Here is a 24605-nt window from a genome sequence, read left to right as displayed (position 1 = left end):
CTACTTGACACCAGCACCAAGTAATAATTATTGCGATTGGAGAAGGTTCCACTTTTCAGGCAGCATCGAGGGTTAGTCACAGAGCATTCTTCCCTCCACAATCTCAAGGAAATAACAGGAGGCGTGCGAGGGATTAAAAGAAAGAAGCCAGCTAGATGTGGCACGTGTGTCTGGCAGACAAAGGAGAAGAGGGACACAAGAAGAGTTGGGGAAAGTGGACCATCCATGAAGACAGGAGGAAAACAGCAGCAGCGAGGCTAAAACCATCCCAGAGAGGCCCAGATGTACCCAATGGGTGAGAGGAAAGGAATGGAGGAATGCACCAAGGTAGGAATATCTATGGGTGATTCTTCTGGGCCAGCTCTTGGACATCTTTGAACAGGGTGGGCATCGTCAGACATTTTTGGACTACATCTCCTATCAATCCCAGACAGCATAGTCCATGGTAACAGATTTTGGGAGCTGTAGTTCAAAAATGTCTCAAAGATCACCATTGCTCACCTGTTTCTTGCAGTGTGTCATGAGACCACTGCTTAGGGTAGCATGCCATGAATAGAATGGAAGTGTGGCTCAAAAAAGGAAGCCGCTGATGGCATGCACTCCCTTATGCCACTCAAGTGTCAGAGGGCAATGCTACTTAAAGTGATGGTCTGAATATCAGCACCAATCCCTGACCATTGCCTGAGTACCATGCCAATCCCTGAACATCCCCTGGGTAGCAGTGCCAATCCCTGACCATCTACTGGAGTGCTTCCAGAAAAGAAAGAAAGAAATTGTGGCCAATGGATAGAATGGCCAATGAGTAACCAGAAATAGGATCCGCATCCCTGGCACATTGGGGTAAACAAATGGCTGGTCCTCCAAGTCTGATAGATTAAGAATCACTGCCATGGGATCTTGCCACCAAACAGAAGAAGACTGCTGCTGACAGGTGAGTGGGGATCTCAGCAAGATGAGCAGCTAACTTCTTCCAGCTGTCTTCTCTAGAACACTATATATTGCTATGATCTTGGTTTATTTAATGACATTTATATCCCATTTTTCCTCCAATGAGGGTAAGATGCTGTGTGTGACTTTTCTCTTCCCCAGTTTATCCTCACAGTGGCCCTTTGAGGTTTTTGAGGTCCCAGTCCAATGCTCTAACTGGGGTATCATTTCCATAGAAAGGCCAGCCTAGGAATATGACTTGGCTGCTAAGAGCAACCAGGATATGACTTGAGAGGAAGAAAGACTACGCCAGGCTGGTGATATCATTTCCATAGAAAGTCCTCCCTAGGAATATGACTAGGCTGCTAGGAGCAACCAAAGTATGACTGAAAGACTTGAGAGGGAGGGAAATATTTGTTGTTGTTGTTGTGTGCCTTCAAGTTGTTTCCAACTTATGGCGACTTTAATACAACCTTATCATGGGGTTTTCTTGGCAAGATTTATTCAGGAGGAGGTTTGCCATTGTCTTCCTTTGAGGCTGAGAGTATGTGACTTGCCCAAAGACACCCAATGGGTTTCATGGCCAAGCAGGGAATCGAACCCTGGTCTCGAGAGCCATAGTTCAACACTCAAAGTACAACATCATGCTAGGTCTCAAGAAAATATTCCCCAATGCAAAAAATCAAATTCTGGCAACATCATTTTTACCCTCATATCACCTAAATTAGACTTTTCACTCCACTCCCAAACTGCCTGGTTTTCTTCCTCTTCCCCATCTCTCTATCTCATTCTCTATCTCCTCTTCCCTTCTTCCCTCTTTCATTCCTTTGTTTTTCTCTCTTTAATTTACATCCTGCTTTTCCTCCCAGTATGAGAACGAATTAAATCAAAGAATGGCTGAAATCTTATTCTCCCCAAAAAAGTTTTCAAAATAACTAAATAATTTTTGAATTAGAAAAACATAGTTAAAACAGTGTAAAGCATTCTGAAGTCGAAGGCTTCCATGGCTGGTATCCCTAGTTCGTTGTGGGTTTTTCGGGCTATGTGGCTATATTCTAGAAGAGTTTGCTTCTGACGTTTCGCCGGCATCTGTGGCTGGCATCTTCAGAGAATGCCATTATCTGAAGATGCATTCTCTGGAGATGCCAACCACAGATGCTGGCGAAGCATCAGGAATAAACTCTTCTTCTAGAACATGGCCACATAGTCCAAAAAACCCACAAAATACAATGTAAAGCATCATTAGAAAAAATAAATAAAAGCACTGTATGCTCCATTAACACATCCTTCTGCAACATGAGTTAAGAGCCAAAGGTCTGCCTTCATAGAAAGGTCTTTGCTTGCTGGCTGAAAGAAAGCAGATGGTGGAACAACTGATCCTTCCATGGGAGAGATCTCCAGAAACTGGGAGCAAGAGGGTGGTGGGATCAAAAGGAAGCCCAGCCCCATAGATCTTAAAACCTGGGCATGTTTATATAGGGAGACACCGGCTTTCAGATTATCTGAACCCAAGCCGGGTAAAGCTTTACAGTTCTACTAAGATGGTGAGACAATAGACGTTATCAGACAAGGGAAATTGGAATTATAATCCAATGGCAATCCAAATGCAATCATGGGGTTTCACATTATTGTGTGATAGACTACAACACACAATTTTGGGCAATGGGAAGTCAGTCCGAACACAACCATGGGGTTTCACGTTATTGCGTGAGAGGTGATCACATGCAATTTTGGGCAATGGCAAGCTATTTTCAGGCAATGGGAAGTCAGTTCGAATGCAATTCGAATTCACGTAAATTTGCTGAACTGGCGAATTCGCGCAAATTCGCCAGTTCAGCAATTCATGTGAATTCGCCAGTTCAGTGGGGCCAGAACACGTGAATGTGTTCTGGCCCCACTTTCTTTTCATTCGAAATTAAGAGAAATTCCTCCCGTGTGATAAAGTCCAATGCTGTGAGAATATTCAGTCCTGGTTTATTTCTGGGACCTTTGTGGAAGTCGAGTGAGAGTTACTACAGCCGACCCTCCTTATCCATTGATGTTTTATCCATGCATTCAAGCATCCACAGCTTGAAAATATTCCAAAAAAGGACAAATTCCAAATAGCAAACCTTGATTTTCCATTTTATATTAGGGACACCATTTTTCTATGCCACTGCATTTAATGGGACTTAAGCATCCATGGATTTTGTTATCCAAGGGGGAGGGGGGTCTTGAAACCAAACCCTAGTGAAAAACAATGGCCCAGTCTACAACACTTCTCTGCACTTGGTTTTCCCTTAAGTAGAATTGACCGACTCCCATAGATGACGATTATAATGATGACGATAACAAGAACAACAACAGCATCATAAGTGAGTGTATTCATAAGCTAAAGAGTGGAAATAAAAGGGATGATTAATCATCTTGAGATGGAGCTTTCACATTCCAGCTCAAAAGGGATTGTTATTGTCTGCTTTCCAGTTGTTTCCAACTTATGTTGACCCTGTCATGGGGTTTTCTTGGCAAGTTTATTCAGAGGAGGTTTGCCATTGCCATCCTCTGAGGCTGAGAGAGTGTGACTTGCCTAAAATCACTTGGTGGATTTCATGGCTGAGCTGGGAATTGGACCCTGGTCTCCAGAGTCATAGTCCAACATGCAAACCACTGGCTCTCTATTAGTGAATAAATGTTTTAGGTTATATAAATGCATGGAGAATTAATCAATACCTAGTGGCTATAAAACATATGCAAGAAACTGCTCCACTCAGAGATGTATTACCTCCCAACCTAAGATTGAAAGGAAAGGAAGCACACAGAGTAAAAGTTTCCATTGTGACCTATGTATGAGTTTTCTGAGAGGCTGCTCTCTGGCAGATCAATATCAATGTCCAGCATGCTAGAACGGAAACATTTTGTCACTTCATTTCTTATATTCACAATCCTATTATATATATATATATATATATATTTTAAAAGGATTTAAGATAATGCACCTTGGATCTCCCTTATCCGAAATGCTTGGAACCAGAAGTGTTTTGGATTTCTCATTTTTCGGATTTTGGGATTGGTTAAATCCCATACAGAAACGGGATTTTAAAATCCGCAAAACCCCAACTTTTGTGAGTTGTTTTTCAGATGCGTTGGCATCAATGAGAAATAATGCTCATAACGTTGTCATTGTTACTACAACTCCCATCCTCCTCCGTCAACATGGTTCTGGAGACTATTGACTAAAAAGGCAATATTTCCAAGTTCTGAATGCATGCATCAAGTAGTGAAATATATGCTAATTCTTTGAAATGCGTTCTAACAAATTATACCCTTGCATACATTATAATGTAATTCTCTAGGCCTTAATCTCTGATGATTAGAGTATCCAGTCCAGAGGAACTCTGAATGAACTAGTCATCGAGGGAAAGTAGTGGCCCCAGGTGGGGACAAGCGTCTCCAGTTTTGAATCCAAAAACGGATCACACTAAACGTAACGCAATGCATCACCCTGTGAATGTGAACCCAGATTTACAGTCATGGTGGCAATGTATATACAAAGTTGATTTATATGTATGGGTTTCTCTTGTGTCCTGATTTGGCAGGGACAGCCCCATTTAATCCTCTGTCGTCCCACTTTTCTAGCTGCCTTTAAAACCTCCCGGTTTCTCTCTCCTCCTCCCGCTTGCCCCATTATTGTGTGTGTTGTGTGCTTCCAAGTTGTATGGCAACCTAACATGGCATTTTCTTGGCACGATTTGTCCAGAGGAGCTTTGCCACTGCTGTCCTCCGAGGCTGAGAGTAAGTGACTTTCTTGAGGTCTCCTAGCGGGTTTCATGGCCGAGCTGGGATTTGAACCCTGGTCTCCAAAGTTGTAGTCCAACACTCAAACCACTGCGCCATGCTGACTCTCTCATAGCTATACCCCATGTTACAATAGCTGCAATGTGTTGCAAAGACTGGTTTTCTGGCATCATGGCATTGAAATGAACCTCAGTGTTTCTTATCAGCCAAGTCGAGGTGCCTGCAATGTCTGCCTCCACATGTCGCAACCTGGCTCAATAAAACAGGTCAGGGGAGCTACTGTAATCTTGGGCAGCGAGAGATCGGGGTGGAGGCCATGAAGCAGGAATGTTCCCCAACTGCCTCCTTGTACAGTAAAAGGAGTGAAGCCGAGGGGAATCGAGCACCTTGGGTCCCTCCCAGAGCTGTAAACGCTTTGGGGAGAGAGAAACCAGGTTCGCTGGTGGCTGGAGAACTGCTTCCTGCTGCAGTGGGATAGAGAAGGAATTTAACCTCTGAAAAATCTTGACTCAGCTCTCTTCAAAAGGTCACATATGTGACCTGCGGTAAGTCCGTTCGCCTTTGGGGGCTTATGTCTGTAAAATGGGACTTTGCAAGGACCTGTACACTAGCCCTTAAGCTACACATATCCTTCAGAACTTGCAAACATTGGGTTTTTTGGAACTGCAGTTCCCCAAATCTCTTAGGCGTGACAACCAGTGGCTACAGGAATCCGCAACCTGAAGTCCAAAAAAAGTCACAGAAACTATAGCCAGCATGGTCAATGGTTATGATGGCTGGGGGATTCAGGGAGTTGTAGTTCCAAAAAAGTAATGATAGATAAGATAAGATAAGATAGACAGATAAACAGATGATAGACAGATTGCCACTGAGTGTTAGCACACCATTTGACTCTGAGGTCTAGCACCAAAATGTCTTGGGCCGCCAATGGTAAACTAGTTGTTTGGCCAGCTTGGCAAGTCCTCATACTTCTGGCCAGGGTCCCTTTCACACTACAGAATTATTGCTCTATGATTCCACTTTAGCTGCCTTGGCTGCATCTTATGGAATCCTGGGGTTTGTCATTTGGTGAGTTAGTAGAGCTCTCTGTCCAAGAATTCTAAATAGCCCTCTCCAAACTACAAATCCCAGCATCCCAGAAGATGTGGCCATGGCCGTTCAAAGTGATGGCTTTGTAAGTAACTATCTGTATTATCTTCTCATTTGCTTTAATCTCCTTCCTCATCAACAGAAGGAGTTGCTGTTGGCAAAAGGACACCTTGCATAGGCTGCCCACATCAAGAAGCTATTCTGCAAATTGCCACTCCTTAAATTGGCGAGGAAAGGCATAAAAGTGGGAACACGGAAATCATACACTACACAGGATGATGGGGCAGTGTTCTCCAACCATATTGCTCTTTGGGAATCAGGGTGGGGGGAATTTAGGACTTTGCTTTCCTCAGTAAGACTTCTGCCTCCTAATGACATTTTTCTGTAGTCCACCCATTTCTAGCATTGCAGAAAGTGAGGCATGGAAATCCGTCCACACCTAGAACTCCGCTATTTGCTGTGTTCACATTCCCTTGGTCACTTTCCCTGGCCTTTTTCTTTGGGTGCATTTCTAAATACTCAGCTGAGGTTTTAAGTGATTGCAAGTGCTAGAAATCTTGGGACTGAAGGAGCATTTCATAGGGGGAATCATTCTTGATCCTTATGGAAAAGCAGGATATAAATAAACCTATTATTATTATTATTATTATTATTATTGGGAAATACAGAGAGTCCCAGTATTGTGAACAGGTTTATTTTATACTGATCTGTTTGCACAAGGGAATGGAGAAAGGGAAAATGAGGTTGAATCAACAGAGAGATTAGGCATAAGCAGAGAATGGATGATGTGTGTGTGTCTGTGCCTTCAAGTTGCTTATCCACATTATGGCAACACCATGAATTTCGTTTGCCAGCTCCTTTCTCTGAAATATAGCCTACAGTGCCTGGTGTCCATTGATGGTGTCCTATCCAAGTACTAGCCAGGACTGACCCTGCTTAGCTTCGCAAGATCAGGAGGCATACAGTGCCTTTGGGGTATTTAGGCCCCAGCCTGTACTTATTCATGCAAACAGTTTGTAGGTTTCCTATTACCAAAGTGCTCTGGATGTCTTACAAGAATTTTAAAGAGTAATAGAGCATAGCTAGTATGCATCATCACTATAAAAATGAGTATCACTATAAAAATGAAGCCAATGGGGTCAACCAGCAACAACTGACTAAATGACATGTTTGCCAGAGCTTGCAAGAATGTTGTCTTCTGTGGACTATTACTCCCAGAATCCCAGAAGCCATGCCAGTTGGAGGATGATGAGAGCTGTAGTCCCCAAAAGGAACTTCTCCAGGCTCCATGGCAAGGCATGCCCTGAAAGACATATGAGCGTGTTTCCAACTACTGCCTTTGTTTTTCGGTTTACAAATAGAAGTGCATTATCTACATTACCTCTGCGTGTTTGCATATTTTGGAAGCGTCTCTCCTATGTCAAACAAGACAGGCTAGGCAATTCCTTCCTCGGTTTGTAAAAATGCTGGGCCGGGTGCCAGGGAATGGGATGGTTTGGCCAGATATTTGCAGAGGTGTTGTGAGGGCCTTCCAAACAAATAGTGCTAATTTCACTTAGCATCAGCTATAAAGCTATACAGCATCACCCTTCTTCCTAAAATTGAGACTAACAACAAATGTCTTTATGGGTTTTTCGGGCTATGAGTCTATATTCTAGAAGAGTTTTTTTCTAACGTTTCACCAGCAGCTGTGGCTGGCATCCTCGGAGCATGCCCACAAAAAACTATGGATGCCAACTGTGAAAGCCTTTGCCTTCACACTAACAACAGGATTCAGACTGGAGCTTTTCCAGCACTGACAATCCCATGTTGCATTATCTGCCTCTGTTTAGAGGCGCAATAGGCTTACATGAGTAACGGAGCAAGGCTTTGTCCATCCTTGTAGCGTCAGGTATTTAAATACACTGCTATTTTATGTTTGGATCTACAGTATTTTAATGCTGCTTTCCAACTGCACTCACTAGCAGGGCAGGTCGGGTATATAATAGCAGGAAATTCCTTCCTAATCAATAATCATAATAGACGGTTGTGAATATCTTGGTATCACTTGCTGGCTGTCAAAACAAAGCTGCCTCCTCTGCAACCTTAGTCACAAGCTCAGCTCTTCCAGGCTCCCTGGCTCCTTGGTTTTCCGAGTATTGTTTTGCTGAGCTGTTAACGCTTCCATGTGGTTGAATGATCATCGTGACTTTGCATCCATTTCCATTTCCATAAACTGTCTCAGCTTCCGTATAACAGTCTTTCGTATGAAAATTACCGGCTGGGTCAGACCAAGACTCTGCTAAAGCCTGGATCCTGTTTCCAGCAGTGGCCAGCAACATTATTTTCCCACTTATTTCATTTAAAGGGTTTTATTTGTCTTCTCGTTCTAAATCCACAAAATGGATTACAGTAAGTTTTGGAAGAAATACTTAATGAACAACCAAGCTGCTTGTGGAAACAAGGAAGAAGCATCAACACAAATCGAACCGAGCAAACAGGGGAATAGGAAACATTTCATAAGAATGCATCCGCACTGCATTAATAATCCAGGTTGACATCAGTTTAACTGCCGTGGCTCAATGCTGTGCAATTCTGGGAATTGTAGTTTGTTTTGGTGCTAGAGAGAAATGTTGGAGGGTATGAACATACAGTGGACCTTTGGTATCCGCTGGGGTTTGGTTCCAGAACTGCACTGGTTCTGGAACCAAACTACAATTCCCTGAATTCTATAGCACTGAGTTATGGCAGTTAAAGTGGTGTCAACCTGGATTACTTCTGCAGTGTAGATGGGAATAGGGATGGTAGCATCTTAGCATCCTTTTGCAGGGCGTTCCAAAGCCTAAGAACTACCAGCAAAAACTTTTCTGCCTAACTTTGCTTGGAAAGGAAACATGGGAAAAGGCCTCAGCGCTTAAGTGACTGAACCAAGTCCACAAGGAGATCATGAAAGGCAAGAGACATTTTCACCTTGCAAGTTTCACAACTTGTATTCAGAGGTTGACTGCATCTGTTTGGAGAGGCTTATTGAATGACTGTGTCCCATACCCTCCAGCATTTCTCAAAAGAAAACTGGGACACATGTGGCCAAGCAACATCAGACAGTGGTCAAGATGGCAAAAGTTATTAGTGAGGAACAACACACAAGTTAGGTACGCTGTTTAAGTTGTAGCAGTTTGCTTTTGCCTGAGCCTACTGGGAAGTGAAAAATTCCACCTCCACCCCTTCTCTTCCTCCATTGAGTTATTTGAGTACAAATTACACTTTACACTTTGAATTCGGTTTCAGGAAGGAGATGTTCGCTGTACAGAAGGGTGACCAGAGGCCCTCCTTTCCAAGGACATGGCTACTTTTCAGCCTTCTGTCCAGGAGGAATGGCAAAGTTTTTATTTGGCAACGTCCTACTATTTCTGATATCTTGTCCTCCTTTGTGGTTAGGACCTCTATTTTGAGCATGACTAAGAAGCATGGATTAAAAGCAGCTGGAAAAGTGGTTCAAAAGAGGATGAATTTGGACAGCCAAATCAGGACATTGGAAGAGTTTGCAGACTTCTTTTCCTCCCTGCATTTGTTTTTCAAGTGCCAGCTTAACCACTGGCTATTATCCCATTCTGTGGGTGGAAATACTTATAGTAGGACTGCCATACTTTGCGATCCTGGTCAGAAGCGGTGCGCATTAATGGGCGGCAAGCAGGGCGGAAATCTAATGGCCAAGCCACTAATAGCGCAGAAATGCTCAGATGTTACCAGTTGCATCTCCACCTGAGCTTGTTAAAAGTCATGAGAGCCCTGCCAGTAAAAGCGGCTCCCTGTCCCTGCAAAGTAGGATACACAGATGTGTAAACAGCTACTAATCCTAGGTTGCCCAATTTGGGTTTATACAAATCCAGGAACAGTTTGAGCTGCAAAAGTCGGTCAGAGAAGCTTCGTTTTATCCCTCTGTTAAAAGCTGCTACTGTAGGTAGATCAAGGTGCTGCTGCTAAAGGCAAAAGAGCAGGTCGTGCCATTTTTCCTAGTCAGTTGGCAACCCTGCCCTTTGTATTATCTATGCCTTTCTCTTACAAAGTTTAAATTTTCATTCTGAAGTAATGATGGGAACTAAATTTTTTTAAAAAGGGCAAATAAAAACAGGTAATAGATGGAAAAGAACAATAAAAACAGTGTAACTAGTTACTTCTCTAATAGTGTAATCATGACAACCAGTTACTTTTCAGACTCTGTGATGAGTAACAGGAATGTGTTACTTTTAACAAGTAGTTTTTCCAAGCCCCGCACACAATAAATATGGTTGTGGTTATATTTTGTTTTGCATGGATAAGTCAATAAAGTTAAAAGGAAAGAAAGAAGGAGAGAAGGAAAAGAGAGAGAGAGAGAGAGAGAAAGGAAGGAAGGAAGGAAGGAAGGTGGAAGGAAGGAGAGAGAGAGATGAAGGAAGGAAGGAAGGAAGGAAGGAAGGAAGGAAGGAAGGAAGGAAGGAAAGAAGGAGAGAAAAGTTGAGGAGCTTCGGTTAAAGAAAACACTGGAGCAGCAGGGAAAATTACATACAAATTAATACGATCAGAGGTTGGAACTACAACTCCCACAATTATCATGACTACTGGGATTCTGGAAACTATAGTCTGTAGTGTTTCCATAGTTTCAGCCTTGAAAATGTTAAATCAAATTAATGGAGAACTTTTAATAGCAGCTAGTAGTCTGGATGGCTAAACTGAGCCTCGCTGTTCAAAGGCAGTGTACCTTGGAGTTCTGGATATCTGGGACAAACGGTGTGTCATCGTCACACACCATGTTCCTACACATTGTGTCGCTAGTTTCCACCAGACCGAAATGCTGGATTAAATAGCTCTTGATCTGATCCAGCAGCAAGGTAGTCCTTATGGCAATGCAACATTTCCTCACCTGAGCTGAGACAATCCACAAACATATGACCTGACCACAAGGCTTACTCATCACAAGCGTGTGATTCTTTTCACAGGCTTTTTCACTGCATAATAGAGAGGAGTTGAGTCATTTCCATGCCTAAAACAAACAAACAAACATGAAATGGCTCTCACAATTTTTTACAATGATCAATTCTGCCTAGGTTCAGTAATACACAAATGAGCCACAAGGTACACTATCTCTGTTCAAACCGTTTTCATCTGTATAATGTTGGATGTAGGCCTACCAAAACTCATCCTGCCAACTTCTTTCTTTCATTTAGTTCCAAAGCTGCTGCAAAATCTCTCTACAATACTGATTCTACAGACTAACGCGGCTATATCTTTGAATCCTCCAACATTATACAGATGTTGTGGGAAAGTGGGAGGAGGTTGCTTTTAAAAACAGCTGGAAAAAACGGGATGACAAGGGGTTAATTTGGATGTTTGGAAGGTACGGATTTGCCATTCAGCCATATCTAGGGGATCACATTGTTCCAGCCCTGTTGTTGTTGTTCTTAGTCTTTGCTTATCTCTGTATGTTGCCCCTTTTTCTTTCTGAAAAGCACTATATGCATTTGTGAATAAACAGATCTCAGCAAAACCCCATAAGACTCCAAGGCCTGGAAAGGAAGCCAATCCTAGGAAGAAGAGACCCCCGTTTGCGGGGAAAGGGAGGACCAGAGCTCCAGAAGTTTGCAGACTTGGCCTTAAGTAGACAAGGCTTGGGCTGACATTGCCACACTATATGCAGTATACTATCATATCCTTCCCTGCAACCCAGGTACATCATACCTAGTTCTCGCTCAAGCATGCCATGTGTTTCTGACTTGTTTTTGGGTGTTGACTGCAGGTTCGTCTTCATCATGCTCGTGTTTTTTACTCTGTTGGTTGTCGCTGTTCACAACTTTATGGCAACAGGAACAAAGGACACCTATTTTCAAGTGCAATGATCAGGAAACTCTTGCTCTCCAGATGTTTAGTAGGCTCTTGGTATCCGCTGGGGTTTGGTTGCATACCCTGGATAGCAAAATCTGTGGATGCTCAGGTCCCATTAAATAAAATGGATAGTAAAATGATGTCCCTTATATCAAATCAAGGAGTTTGGAATTTATATATTTTTTTAATATTTTCAAGCCGTGGATGCTTGAATCCATAAATAAAGAAACCATGGATACAGAATGCTGACTGTACAACTTTACACAATCCCTTACCATTGACTTGGCTGCCTGGAACGTCCAGATGCCCAAAACATCTGGTGGGCCCCTAAACAAGAGAGTAAAGAGAGGCAGTATGGTATACTGGTTTGAGTGTTGGATGCCAGGAAACCAGGGATCAAATCACCATTCACCATAGGAAGCCACATTAGGTATCATCCAGCTGCCCTGTGTTATGACCAGTCCATATGTATTTACAGTTTAGGGAAGTGTATTGGAAAGTCTAATCCAGAGAAGTGTCTCACCGAACTACAAACTCCAGGGCTCCAATCACACTATGTATTTGAGGTGCTTGTCTTCCATTCCAATTCTCATGGCAATATACCATGGAATCCTGGGATTGGTAGGTTTAGGGAGGGGTAAACCCACTGGGTGGCCTTGGGCAAGTCACACTCTCTCAGCCTCAAAGGATGGCAATGGCAAACCCTCTCTGAAGAAACCTCTTGACAGTTTTGACTTAGGTTTTATTGTTGTTGTGCACCTTCAAGTCACTTCTGACGCATAGCAACCCTAAGGCAATCCTATCATGGGGTTTCCCCTAAGCCACAAATGATTTGAAGGCACACAACAACAACAACAACAACAACAACAACAAATTCTCAGGCAGCGTGCTCTAGTCGCTCGCCAAAATACAAACCCCAGGATTCCTCAAGCTGTTATTGTGAAAACTGAAATGTAATATAGTACTATTTTTGTGTAGCGTGACGAGATGAGTAATTTTAATCAATAATCAATAGAATTGGTAGTAACTCCTTTCAGTAGAGCTATCCAGCAGAAGTTATGACCCTGTTCTACAACGTAGATTCGCAAACATTACGTTGCCACAGCTGTTGCTTGCCACTAACCATGGTCTAATCTGCACTGCAGGAATGATGCAGTTTCACACTGTTTTAACTGCCATGGCTCAATGCTATGGAATCCTGGGAGTTGTAGGGTGTTTTTTTTTTATGGTGGGTATGGCATAGTTGCATGCCTGCTAGTATTTCACACATAGCAAGTGTGGCCGAACAACAAAAGTCATGAATGAGGAAGAACACACAAGGTAGGCAACGCTGCAGCAGTTTGCTTTTGCCTGAGCTGACTGGGAAAGGCGAGATTCCAACCCTCTTCTCACTGATGCAATACAAACTCTGTTTTCACTTTGAATTCAGTTTGCAGCCTTTAAAGTAAGCTGAGGACGAAGGGGGAAAGTAAGGGGTGGAGTAAGATAATGGGACATTTTAAAAAACATATGGAAACGTGAGACAGCAAAAGATTAATTGGGACTGTTCCTGTCAAACAAGTATGGTGTTGGGGCGGCATTTTAGCCACTGTTGGTGTGATCCAATGGCTTAGACAGATGGGTTGAGCTAATCCAAAAGGAGCACTTTTGTCATATTCAGTCCACTTTTGTAATATCCCCAGCTCTTAAAAGATCCAGGCAACACCCATTCGATCTGCCACGGAGTCAATTATATTTCTCAACTGGGTTGAAATATTTGTCCTGCTAATTACTCCTGTCGGTATGCAGAGCCAGATTTAAAACTCGTTTGAATTTGCCACACCTCTTGGGTTTGCGATGTTTTCATTTTAACCTCGAGTAGAACTTGGCCCGGCCGGGGAGGTTTCCTGTCCTTGTCGCTCGGAGGGAAAAGGTACCTTGTGTTGTGCTATTTGCTTTGGCTCTCTGACAGCATGGTTTTTCTCAAAACAAAAGAAGGAGGAAGGGGACGCGATGGGATGCTCACAGAAGGCTTGAAATGCAACCTTGGGTGGGGTGGAAGTTGAGCTGTCAACTGTGAAAGGTAATGTCGAGGAATACGGTGCGCATTTGCTTGTTTTTTGTTGTGTCGTAGGGTCCCGTCTCCCTGGGAACTGTGGTCGGAGGTGGCCCAGCTCCGGTGCTGATGAGTTCCTCCGATGAGGAGATCACACGGTTGCATCACTGCGAGGAACATCATGAAGCGCATTGCCTCTGCTCAGGAGAGAGGGCCCACATGGCAAGTGCAGAATGCCATCCCAGGAGAGGTAAGACTGGTCACACGCACCCAAGGCAACTACAGTATATCTGGATGAATGAGAGAAAGGAAAAATCATCTTTCACATCCAAGCCTTTCAGATACATCAGGATTTTAACAAATAGATTTTAAAATTAGCTTTGTGAGCAGCCTTACTTTCCTAATACCTTCTGTTGTTCTTGTTGTTGACTGTCTTCAAGTTGATCCCAACTCAAGGCGACCCTTTGGATGAGACATCTCCAAGACCCTCTGCCCTCCACTGCTCTGTCCAGGTCTTGCAAGTTCATACTCATCCATTTAGCATGCGGTCTTCCTCTCTTTCTATATCTCTCCATCTTTCCTAGCATTGTTGGCTTTTCCAGTGAGTTGTGACTTCTCATAATGTGGCCAAAGTACGTCAGCTTCGTCATCTTGGCTTAGCAACAGCGAGTACATTTCTGTACCGTTTACCGATGTACTAAGCGGTTTGCAAAGTGTAAGATACTGCATATACTCTAGAAATTGAGGTTAAAAAAGTAACCGAAAAAATTGAGTCGACTTATCCATGGGTCAATGTAAGTACTGTATTTTAACATATTATATTATATATATATGGTGAAAGGCAAGAGTTTAATCTGCCCTGGAAGCACTGATCCCCTTTTACTTTCTCATCCATCCAGCCTTTAGTCTGAGCACAAATAGTTATGCCAGCTGGGATTTTGTAAGTTCTTTGGCATTGCTTTCCTTTCCTTCATCCTTTAGATCCTTTATTACCTGCCCCCAAGTTTTACCCTCGACTTATCCATAGGTCATATCAATCAATCAATCAATGTATACAGGAGGTAGACTTATAGTTGGGTATATATGGCAATTGCCCCCAACAAGCTGGCTACTCCTTCTAATATTCTGACTTAATAAACAAAATTGCTTCAGATCTCCAAATCCACAACCCAAATCTTTCCTCCTTTCACATTCATATGTAGCAAAAACAATTCCCAATCGTTTTTCTTTAATCGGCATCACCAATTTATCCATCCAGCTCCAAAATTTTAACAACCCGTTCCTCTTCTGTAAGGTGATTGTCAACAACAACAAATATAAATAAATGATAATAATAATAATAATACTATTAACAACATCAAACTACAAAAAACAAGCAAAATTGGAAAATGTTCTAGCTACGTCGAATATTTGTTGTTGTTGTGAGCCTTCAAAGAACAACGTATACCTTGGAAAAAGAATTAACTCTGAGTGGCTTTTCTATCCACCACTTGAAATGTAAATGATAATAATAATAATTTCTTAAGGGACGATTAACTGTTAAGTATAACATTTTATTACATCTTGTAAACACTTTCTGTAGTTGGGAACCTAATTAATGTCTCCTTCTGAAACTGGTTTGAATATTGTTCTTTTATTCATTAGAAAGGCCTGGCACTGGCACTTTATGTTAATCCTTTGTGGCAGAGCTTTTCCTTTTCTCATATCCTTTGCTACTGGCAATTTATAATGAAAGTCTGTGCCATAATAAATGTGTTTCATCTCTAAGCTTCCATAAGACAATGTTGTTTTTGCTGTAACGCGGTGAAAGCAGTTACGTTCTAGTAATTGCTGTCGAGTTACATACTAAATTGTTATTTCGATAACTGTCATAGTCCTTTATGTTATTTAAGAAAGAAACTCAGGGATGAATTACTAGATGGAGGTCTGTTATCTCAAATGCTGGACTCATTTTGGAGAACATGGGGTCGACTTTATACTCGCTGTTGGCTAATAGCTAAAATATAGTGCAAATATATTGTGTTTCCAGATAAGATTGTTTCATAGCACTATTAAAAAATTGGATTGTGCATTTATTTTACACTAGACAAACTATCCATCTGGAAGCACATGTGTGTACTATATTTTTAGCTATTAGCCAAACAAAGGTCTCTCAGCCCACAGTTCATGCTTATGCTAACAAATGACACGAAAGCCTTAGGAGAATGTGGCTTTGCATGCGCAAACTAGATTCTTACTGCGATGATACACAACTTCAATTTATGCTGGTCCTGGGTTTTGATCTGGAAATCAGCTGCCGACTTCCTACGCTCTCCTGCTGCCAGTCATTGTTTGCTTGCAGATGAATGCTCAACTCCACCTATATGCTCCCAACCTAATTATTATATTATTGTTCACACTCTTTTGCTGCAAGAAGAAACAGCGCTGTGTCAAAAATATCTAATGATCCAGGGACTTTCCCCTTCCTTTGAGGCTCACTTCAGCCCTTGAACATTAACAGAGAGACTGGTGGTATTCTCTGGTGTTATCTGCCTCCCAATTGTCCAGATTTGGCAGGTAGTCCCGATTAATCCTCTGTCGTCCCACTTTTTCAGCTGCTTTTGAAATGTCCCAGTTTCTCTCTTCTCCTTCTATTTCCCCCCCTCGCCCTCAGCTTTATTTCAGTTGCTGCAAACTGCGTTCAAAGTGCCAAAGTGGTTTGCACTCCATTAACTAAAGTGGAAGGAGAGGATATGCAGAACCTTGCCCTTCCCAGTAAGCGCAGACAAAAGCAAACTGCTGCAGACACTTGTAGCTTGTGTGTTCTCCCTCATTAATAATTTTTGCCATCTTGGCCACATTCTGATGTTGCTTGGCCCATTTTCATCTATGAAAAGTTGGAGGGTACATACATACATATATATATATTCCTCTCCCATCTCAAGACTGTGACCTAATTTTTACCTTCAGCGGCATCACTTCTCACAAAAGAATAAAAGCTTTACACTTGATTTTAAAAATGTATAGACCTCTTTCTTATATATGGCTGGAAGTGATAAGAGTTGCAATTCAATGTACCTGGAGGGCACTTCTACCATGTCACCTAGTTATGTATTTCCCCCATCATGACTAAAGTTCATGGTTACCAAAGTGTTTTCCTCTCCTCAGATATCTTGACAGAGGATGACATTTACTGCTGCAGCCTGTCCAAGACCCTGTGCCACACTTCCACCCCAGTCACCGTGGGCTTCTACTCACCCTGTGGAACGCGGCTCCATTCATTGCTTGATCAGATTGCAGGTCAGTCTCGACCGGAAGGGTTCAGCTGGGTCAGTAAGGGGATCCAAATGGTGGCACATTTATATTCCACAGAGAGTGGGCAGGGAAACTGCAATGCAAAACGTGGATGCACCTTGGTAGCTGTCCAGCCCTTTTCCTAGGGAAACTCAACTGGCTCTCTCCTTTCTGCCTTTCTATCAGCAGGAGAAAACGTCATTTTGCCAGGTTTTGGCATATTGTTTACAAGGAAAGATCTTTTAATGGTGCATTGTTTTCATTTCTTGACTTTTTAAGGGATGACCAAGATCTTGCATCCCAGGTGTGGAACTGAACAGCTCAGGGGAGCAACTGCTATACAGTCAGCCCTCCACATTTGTGGGGGTTAAAGACACAGGGCCCAGCAAAAGTGGGAAAACTGCAAAACCCAAACCTTAACTAAGCTGCCTGCTGATACTCCATTTGTGAGCAGTGAGAAATTAAATATGCGAATTTTGCATAGCACAGGTCCTAAACTCTGAATCACAGACTCATAGAATTCTCATCATATCGTATCATCATTTCAGCCCTTGACAAACACATTTTGAAACATTTTTTGTATAATTTCCAAAATTCTTCTCATCCTTACATAATCTTCCTCTTCTGAGCATTGTGAAGTTGGCATATTGATGTTATTCCTTTTTAATTTACCCAAGATATTGACATTACTGTACTCTTTTTCTTTTTTTACCCATATTAACGTTACTCCTTTTTGTTTTAACCCAGGATGTATGCATAAAGAATCGGTTCGGAGAGAAGAGAATGAGTATAGAAAGACCCACCAGAGGCCTCGGAGAGCAGAAGGTTGGAGCTATCTCACACTCCTCTGGTACCTGGTCTTCTATGAACCGGTCATCACAGAGGTCCACCTCAGGAGAAAGAACATTGATTTCCTCTTCATAAGATTCAGCGCCTGGCAATATGCCGGCAGCGACAAGCTGTGGGCTGGGCTGGTCACCACCCTGTGCGACCATATCCGCCACCATTTTGGGCCTCTTCCTCTCAGCTTCTACCATGTGGTCGGAAGCAGACCACGATTTGCTTCTGGGTTCAGCCAAAATGAGTGGAAGGTCAAAAAGAAAGTCTGTTGTACCGCTGGAGGTCTTGCAGTCGTTTTGATAGCTGGCGCAGGCCTGACTGCCACGGCTTTCCTTGTGCCGGGGATAAGAGACGGCAGTGTCTTGAAGATCCTTGGCAGCACCATCGCTGCTGTTTCTGGCTCAGGGGCTGTCCTGGCCATTGCTCCCGTGATCAAGCACCTGATCATTAGCCAGAAGAGGAAGATTGAGAGCATGACCAGCGATGAGAAATTCACCAGCCACTTGGGCTTCATGAGTGCGGTGAAGAGAGAGATTGAAATCCTCACCAACTTCGTGTATTACATGGAGATCTTTGAGAGGCGGCGGCTGAGGATCGTCTTTGAGATCACCAGCTTGGACATGTGCTACCCAGAAAGGGTGATTGGGGTTCTCAATGCCATCAACACACTCCTTTCGGACACCAATGCTCCCTTCATCTTCATCCTGGTGGTGGACCCGTGCGTCATCGTTTCATGCTTAGAGGAAGCTGGCTGCATGAAGGGCATGGCTGACAACGGCTACCTCTACCTCAATCGCACTGTGACGCTGCCTTTTTCCATCCCAGAGATCAGCACCCGATCCAAAATGCGGTTCTTGCATGAGGCTTTCCAGACTCGGGAAGACCTGATGTACAGGATCATCACAAGAAATGTAGAACAGGGAGTCAGAAAGGCCAAAGGAAAAGAAGCGGCAGCCTTGACAGACATGGAAGCGTCCATTGAGGTGGACCAGCATCAGATTGACACTCAGGCTGTGCAGTACATCCATGAAGCTTTCCATTGCCTGCACAATGAATACGATTGCCTTTACAGGTATATCCCTGATAGCATCGTCCAGATGAGGAGGATCGTCAATACTATCCCTATTACCATCAGGCTGATGACCCAACAACATCTTCTGAGGCACACAATCTGTCCTCGGTCGGTGGCAGGTTGGGTGGTCCTGTCCAACCAGTGGCCCTGCCGCTTGAGTTGGATCCTACAGTGCATGGAGGATAGGATGCAGAGCAAACCAACGCATGACTATCACAAGGCATCAATGTGGCAAGTCTTCACCGAGAATTGCAAGGAGCTCTTCTCCAAATACAAGGACCTTGAGAAAATCATGGCTTTGGATGGCGACCCAGAACTCTTTGAGAAATTCCTTTCGTGCGACTTTCCTTTCCTGGTGGAGGAAGGGGAGAAGTACATCAAGTACACAGTCAACTTGGACCACTCCATTAGGCACCGGATGGGGCACTTGCGGTCGCTGGCGTCCCTGGAAAAGTACTGTGCCAAAGAGGAAGCAGAGGAGTCAGACAGAACGGATTAAGATGGTCAATTTCGAACTGTGCTTCTGTGGAGGTTGCCCAAAACAGTTGATCAGTTAGTAACATGAATTCAGTAATGGGGGACAAACGATTTCAAAAGTATATTTGTGCTACCCTATATGAAGCTGCAGAAATGTGTTGGCTACTTTCTAGGGCAATTTCTCAGTTCAGCAAGGGTGATAGGGAAGCGCAAGATGCCATACCTTGTGAACTGAGCATGCACCCTAGAACACTTCCCAAAATCCTCTGGGAATTAGCCAAGGGTTTCATAGCAGACAAAGTAATGTGGGGAAGGTTACCTGAATTCTGGGTGAAGTCTGTCAAACATTTCCTTTTGATGGGGAACACGCAACAATTTGCACCAAGGAATGGATGAGAATAGATGTGGGGCATTTTCACGTTTCATGTTAAATGGCGCATTTGAACCTCTTTTGTGTTTTGCGTGTAATTTATGAATGCTATGAATATGTGTGTGAGAGAGAATGAGAGGCCAAAAAAGAAATCAAATGTGCACTATTGCCAATTTTAGTTTTGTGTTGTGATTTGAAGGAGAAAGGCAAAAGTGAAGCCAGGGACATGGCAGAAAAGTCAGTATTAATTGACAGATGGTATAAACATAATGGATAGGCTTCTTGCCAGATCCAATGCGGCTGCTCTTATGCTTTCATGTTCTTAATTCTGTGACAGCTGACCAGGGATATGTGTACAGTGTTTTACAAATGCATAAAACCGGAAAATGTGACACTACTGGAAATCTTTGGGTCTTGAAGGAACGTTTCTCACCCGTATGGCTGCAAAAACTATACTTGTGGAGAACAGCTATTGAAACCTTAGAAACATGAGGATGTGCTGAACTGTCTAGTTCTTTGCATCTTCCCATGCGACTAACTCTAAAGGAGAGCTGGGGGGGGGGGGGGTTTTTTGTACTATCACTCCCAGAAATCCCTAGCAAACATTGAGTTGTACTCAAGAAAAATAATGTTCCCAATTTCTGGGGTAGGGATGGGCACATTTTTCTAAACCGAAAAGTAGTTCCCTTGAGATCTAGGCATCTCTGTGATCCTATGAGTGACCATAAAGCTTTCCCCAAAGGAGGGTAACTCATGCCACCCAGTGGATTCCTAAATAATTGTTTCCATTTTAAAGGCTCTTAAGAGGTAACTCTTCCTTCTGAACAATTGTGACAAACTTGCATCTGGTAAAATAGGGAGCACCACAGTATTTTCCAGTTGCCTGCTCTGTGAGTCCCAGGCTTCCAGGATCCATAGGAGAAAGAGCATTTAAAGAGCATTCTTAAAGACAAGGCAACCTTTTGCAGAGCCCACTAAATTCACAGAAGGGCCTGAATAAACTTTTGGGGAAGAAGCCATGGAAATGAACTCACAACACAAAGCTTTGGGGGCACCCTACACCACAGGATGTAATAGTGCCAGGACTTTTTCCATGGCAGGTAGTGTGGGACCATCTGACACACACACGCACATACCCTTGAGGTTCTCATTCTCATGAGCATTCATTACAATTGGAAGGGAAATTAATTTTCTCAGTGTCATGCAACCACGACAGTTAATTTGGTGTCAACATGGTGACATTGTGTACTCAGAAAGAGGTCCTGGTATGTTCAGGGCCCCATTCACTTCATACAATAATAGCACTATGATTCTACTTCAACTGTCATAGCTAAGTGCTATGGGATCCTGGGGTTTGTAGCTTGGGGAAGCTGTAGAGCCCCAGCATGGTGCAGTGGTTTAAGCATTGGACGACGACTCTGGAGACCAGGGTTCAAATCCTGACTTGAGTGTGGCAGGTCAGATTTTCAGAAGCTGGCATTTGCAAACTTCTTCTGAACAAATCTTGCCAAGAAAGATTTCATGATCGGTTTGCCTTGGGGTCACCATAAGTCAGAACTGACTGGAAGGCAAACAGCAAAGGCACTAGATTTCTCAAGACTGGGAATTTTAAGTATCCTGTGGAACTACAAATCCCAGGATTTCATAGCATGGAACTATGGCAGTTAAAAGTGGGGTCACAAGGCTAATCTTATATAATGTGGATGGGCTCCTAGTCTGCATTTCAATTCAGTCTGCCATCATTTGACATCCACCTGATGCATATGATATAACATGTCTTTTTTCTGTCTGACAAAGAATATTGTCCATGACTTCAGCCCAGCCCCCCAAAAGAAATGAAGATAAGCCACTTGATGAATGCAGCTTTTCATTTAATAGAAGACAGTTTCTCAACAAAAATAAAACTCCACACACAACAGAAAGGAATGACAAACATTAGCTCTAAAAAAAGAAAGAAAGAAAGAAAAAAGAACACAAAATCAAACTGGCGCCATCTTTTCTGTAAATGTAGTGTTCACGCAGCAGAAATTCCTTGTATAAGGGTGTCTGTGTATCTCAACTTTGTGTGTCTGTGTGTGTGTGTATAAGAGAGACTCATGGACAAGCAGATGAAGGGCACACAGTTGTGTTTCTGCCTCTCCAGCCTGAAAACTCCATGCAGCGAAAGTGTCCTCTCTAGCTCCCTGATAAAAGATTTTATTGCACTTAAGAAAAAATAATAATAATAAAGTAAAAAGCTTTTAGATTCTACATCTACCCAACAGCCAACACCCCCTACTTTTTTTGCAGGGGAGAGGCCTTTTCCTCTGTCCGTGGAGAAAAAGAGAGAGTCCTCCTCATTTTTGCTTCAATGATAAGATTTGTACCTTAAATTTTGCTTCAGTGGAGAGGGGCAAAGTAGTCAGTTATGGACCAACTAAGAGTTTGGATTGGGCCATAGTGACGGGGTGTTTGGGGGAAGAAAAAGAAGGGGATTTCAACAAACCAAAGAGCACCTGTGCTTCTGGTCGCCAAGGTCTAAAACCAAAGGAATGGTCACTTCTTTTGAACCCCTTCCGCTACGGCAGACCTTAACCATGTGAGAAAGAAGGCGGTTCACCCTCCCACCCTTGATCCCTCCCTGGTGAGAAAGTTTCCCTCCACACAATTTTGGGGAAAAGATTTTAGCCTCTGCTACTATCCAAGAGGCCATCTGCATCTAGACTTTGCAAGCTTTCTATAACAACTTCTGGGACCTCTGAGCCTGGATGCATCACAGCAACAGGCAGGTTGGGGAGTCGGGGAGACCATGCAGGTGAGCCCCATCATCTCTACTCACAGTCCTAGGTATTTTGGCTTATCTCTTGAGGGCAAGAGCGCTACATGACAAGGAGATGGGGTTGCTGCAAAAGGCCCTTCCCTGAGAAATTAAAGGATTCCCCCACCCCAGAACATCGCATACATTTTTTGGCAGAAGCTCAGTCCTCCAAGTACCAGGCTGACCAAAACAGAACTTCTGAGGAGGAGCACCCTACCAGAAGATGCACCAAACTTGGAGCTTCTCCCCATAAGGAACACAACTGGAAGAAAGACTCATGCTTTAAATTGAGGGTGCAATGTTCTTTCCCTTCCCACCTACCCCCTTGCCCCTGATTCCCAAAGGAAGGGAAAGCGGTTTTGCTAGTGAGGGAATTCAGTCTGGTTCTAGGACAATAGTAAATTTGAAGAGTGAAGAGCCCTGGTGAGAGGAGAGTTGGCTTCCTGTTACTGGAGCTACATTCTCACTCACCGCTGGTATAAGTATAGGTACTCTGCAACCTGAAGAGAAGTGTTAAGTTCAGGGACAGTGGGCAGATGGAACTACTCACAAATCAGCAGCATCCTCAAGTTTCTCAAGTCAGTTTTATCACAAGGGTGGGGGACAAAGACCAAAACAACCTTGCCCTCTCCCACCAGGATAGCTTACTGAAGCTTTACCATCAGTTTTACTGTATTTGAAACAGAAGAATACCCCATAGACACTTCCTCCCCCATTGTCCAAAAGTTTGTCACGGTATGGCTTTGGGAGGGGAGGAGAGATATCTTCCTTGGAAGTGCAAGAAGTTTACCTTTTTTCTTCTTCTTCTCTTCTTTTGTGTCCACTGAAAATGAAGAGATGTCAGAGTGGCTCAAACCACAGCAGCTCACTCGTGGGCAAAAGTCATCCATCGATGCACAACACCTTCTCACCCACACCCCACTCCTTCTGCTGCCCTCTCTGTTTCCCCATCAGAAACCCCCAACAACACCCACAGCCTCCCTCCCATTATTATTTTTTTGCAAAGTGAAGCAAATTTTCCACACGGGGCTGACTCTGAAAACCAGAAGGGAGACCCAGTCAGTCTGAAGGTATCGCAGATTCAAAGGAAAACTGTTCCCGTTCCATTATAAATAGACACCAAATCAAAGACGAACAAACAAGGAGGTGCAACTAAGAAGAGGGAATGAAAATGAAAATAAATAGTAGTCTGTGCTGTGGATCGGCAGCCTCAGTAGTCTTTGCCTGGTCGAAAGACATTTCTCCACGGGGAAGGCTGCAAAACAGTAATGTTTTTCCATCTTGATGCAGGAGAGTTGCCCTTCTCTCTTTAAGTGTCCTGTTTTCCAGGAGACTGTTGCAAGTCTAATGCACAGACAACAAGAACGCAGGCGCTGTTCGCCTCTCGGGCTTTTGTTCTTTTTTTTGAAAAAAGCAAAAAAAGTAACTCCCAGTTAGACTGGAAAGAGGATTCCTGCCCATTGAACCAAAGTCTGGGAGTTAAGTTCCCTTGTGACTACCTTTGGAAGGGACATCCCAGCAAGAAGGAACACACTGCCAAGTGCCTTGGCTAGAGTTTTGCAGAGAGGAACGGAAAGCAGAGGAGGCATCACGAGTTCACTCCTTGTATTCAAGGAAGGACTTTTCTTCTCACTTCTTTTGCGTCCTGATCAGCCTGGCTGCACAGCCTCTCTTCTCAGAGGGAAGACATCAAGAATGTGAAGGTGAGAGAGGGGCATAATTGGGAATGAAGTTCTGGAAGGGGGGTTGTATTGCCTCTGTAGTGCAGAGTCAGGTTTTTTTCCTCAGAATCACATGGTGCAGGGGGGGAGTAAAGCTAGATAGGCTCTTCCCAAACCGAACCCATTTGACATAGAAGGGTCCAGAACTGAAAGAAAAGGAGGAAAGGGAAATAAAGAGTTCAGAGGACCACGGCTATAAAGGGAACTGTTTGGTAAGCCATCTGCTTTGTACCAAATGGCTAATTACCTATACATCTGTACAATGCCTATAATACAATCTTCCCAACTACATCATGTATGTGGCTATTCTCATTTATAATCTGCCCACTCTGAAAATATAGCATCTCCTAAACTTCACATTTTCACTGCCCTCATTTCTCACATGGCAAATG

General features: G+C 43.4%; 2 protein-coding genes across 2 annotated transcripts in view; one reads left to right on the top strand and one right to left on the bottom strand.

Annotated features, from left to right (window-relative positions):
• The first annotated feature begins 224 nt into the window (after positions 1 to 224).
• LOC121917556 (NTPase KAP family P-loop domain-containing protein 1-like) lies at positions 225 to 20092 on the top strand. Its single transcript, XM_042443620.1, has 4 exons — positions 225 to 327; positions 13742 to 13913; positions 16811 to 16942; positions 17684 to 20092. Exons 1-4 carry the CDS (start codon positions 283 to 285, stop codon positions 19345 to 19347), a joined length of 2013 nt encoding a protein of 670 aa, XP_042299554.1. The 5' UTR covers positions 225 to 282; the 3' UTR covers positions 19348 to 20092.
• Positions 20093 to 21548: 1456 nt separating this feature from the next.
• Positions 21549 to 24605, bottom strand: part of LOC121917552 (protein phosphatase 1 regulatory subunit 37-like) — a 41665-nt gene continuing 38608 nt past the window's right edge. The window contains exon 13 of the mRNA XM_042443609.1: positions 21549 to 24359. The gene's annotated coding sequence lies outside the window, so the exon portion shown is untranslated. The remainder of the gene's footprint in view (positions 24360 to 24605) is intronic.

Source organism: Sceloporus undulatus, unplaced genomic scaffold (assembly GCF_019175285.1).
Source record: "Sceloporus undulatus isolate JIND9_A2432 ecotype Alabama unplaced genomic scaffold, SceUnd_v1.1 scaffold_23, whole genome shotgun sequence".
NCBI classification, from domain to species: domain Eukaryota; kingdom Metazoa; phylum Chordata; class Lepidosauria; order Squamata; family Phrynosomatidae; genus Sceloporus; species Sceloporus undulatus.
The sequence above is the reverse complement of the archived record's forward strand: the minus strand, read 5'-3'. Positions and strand labels throughout refer to the sequence as shown.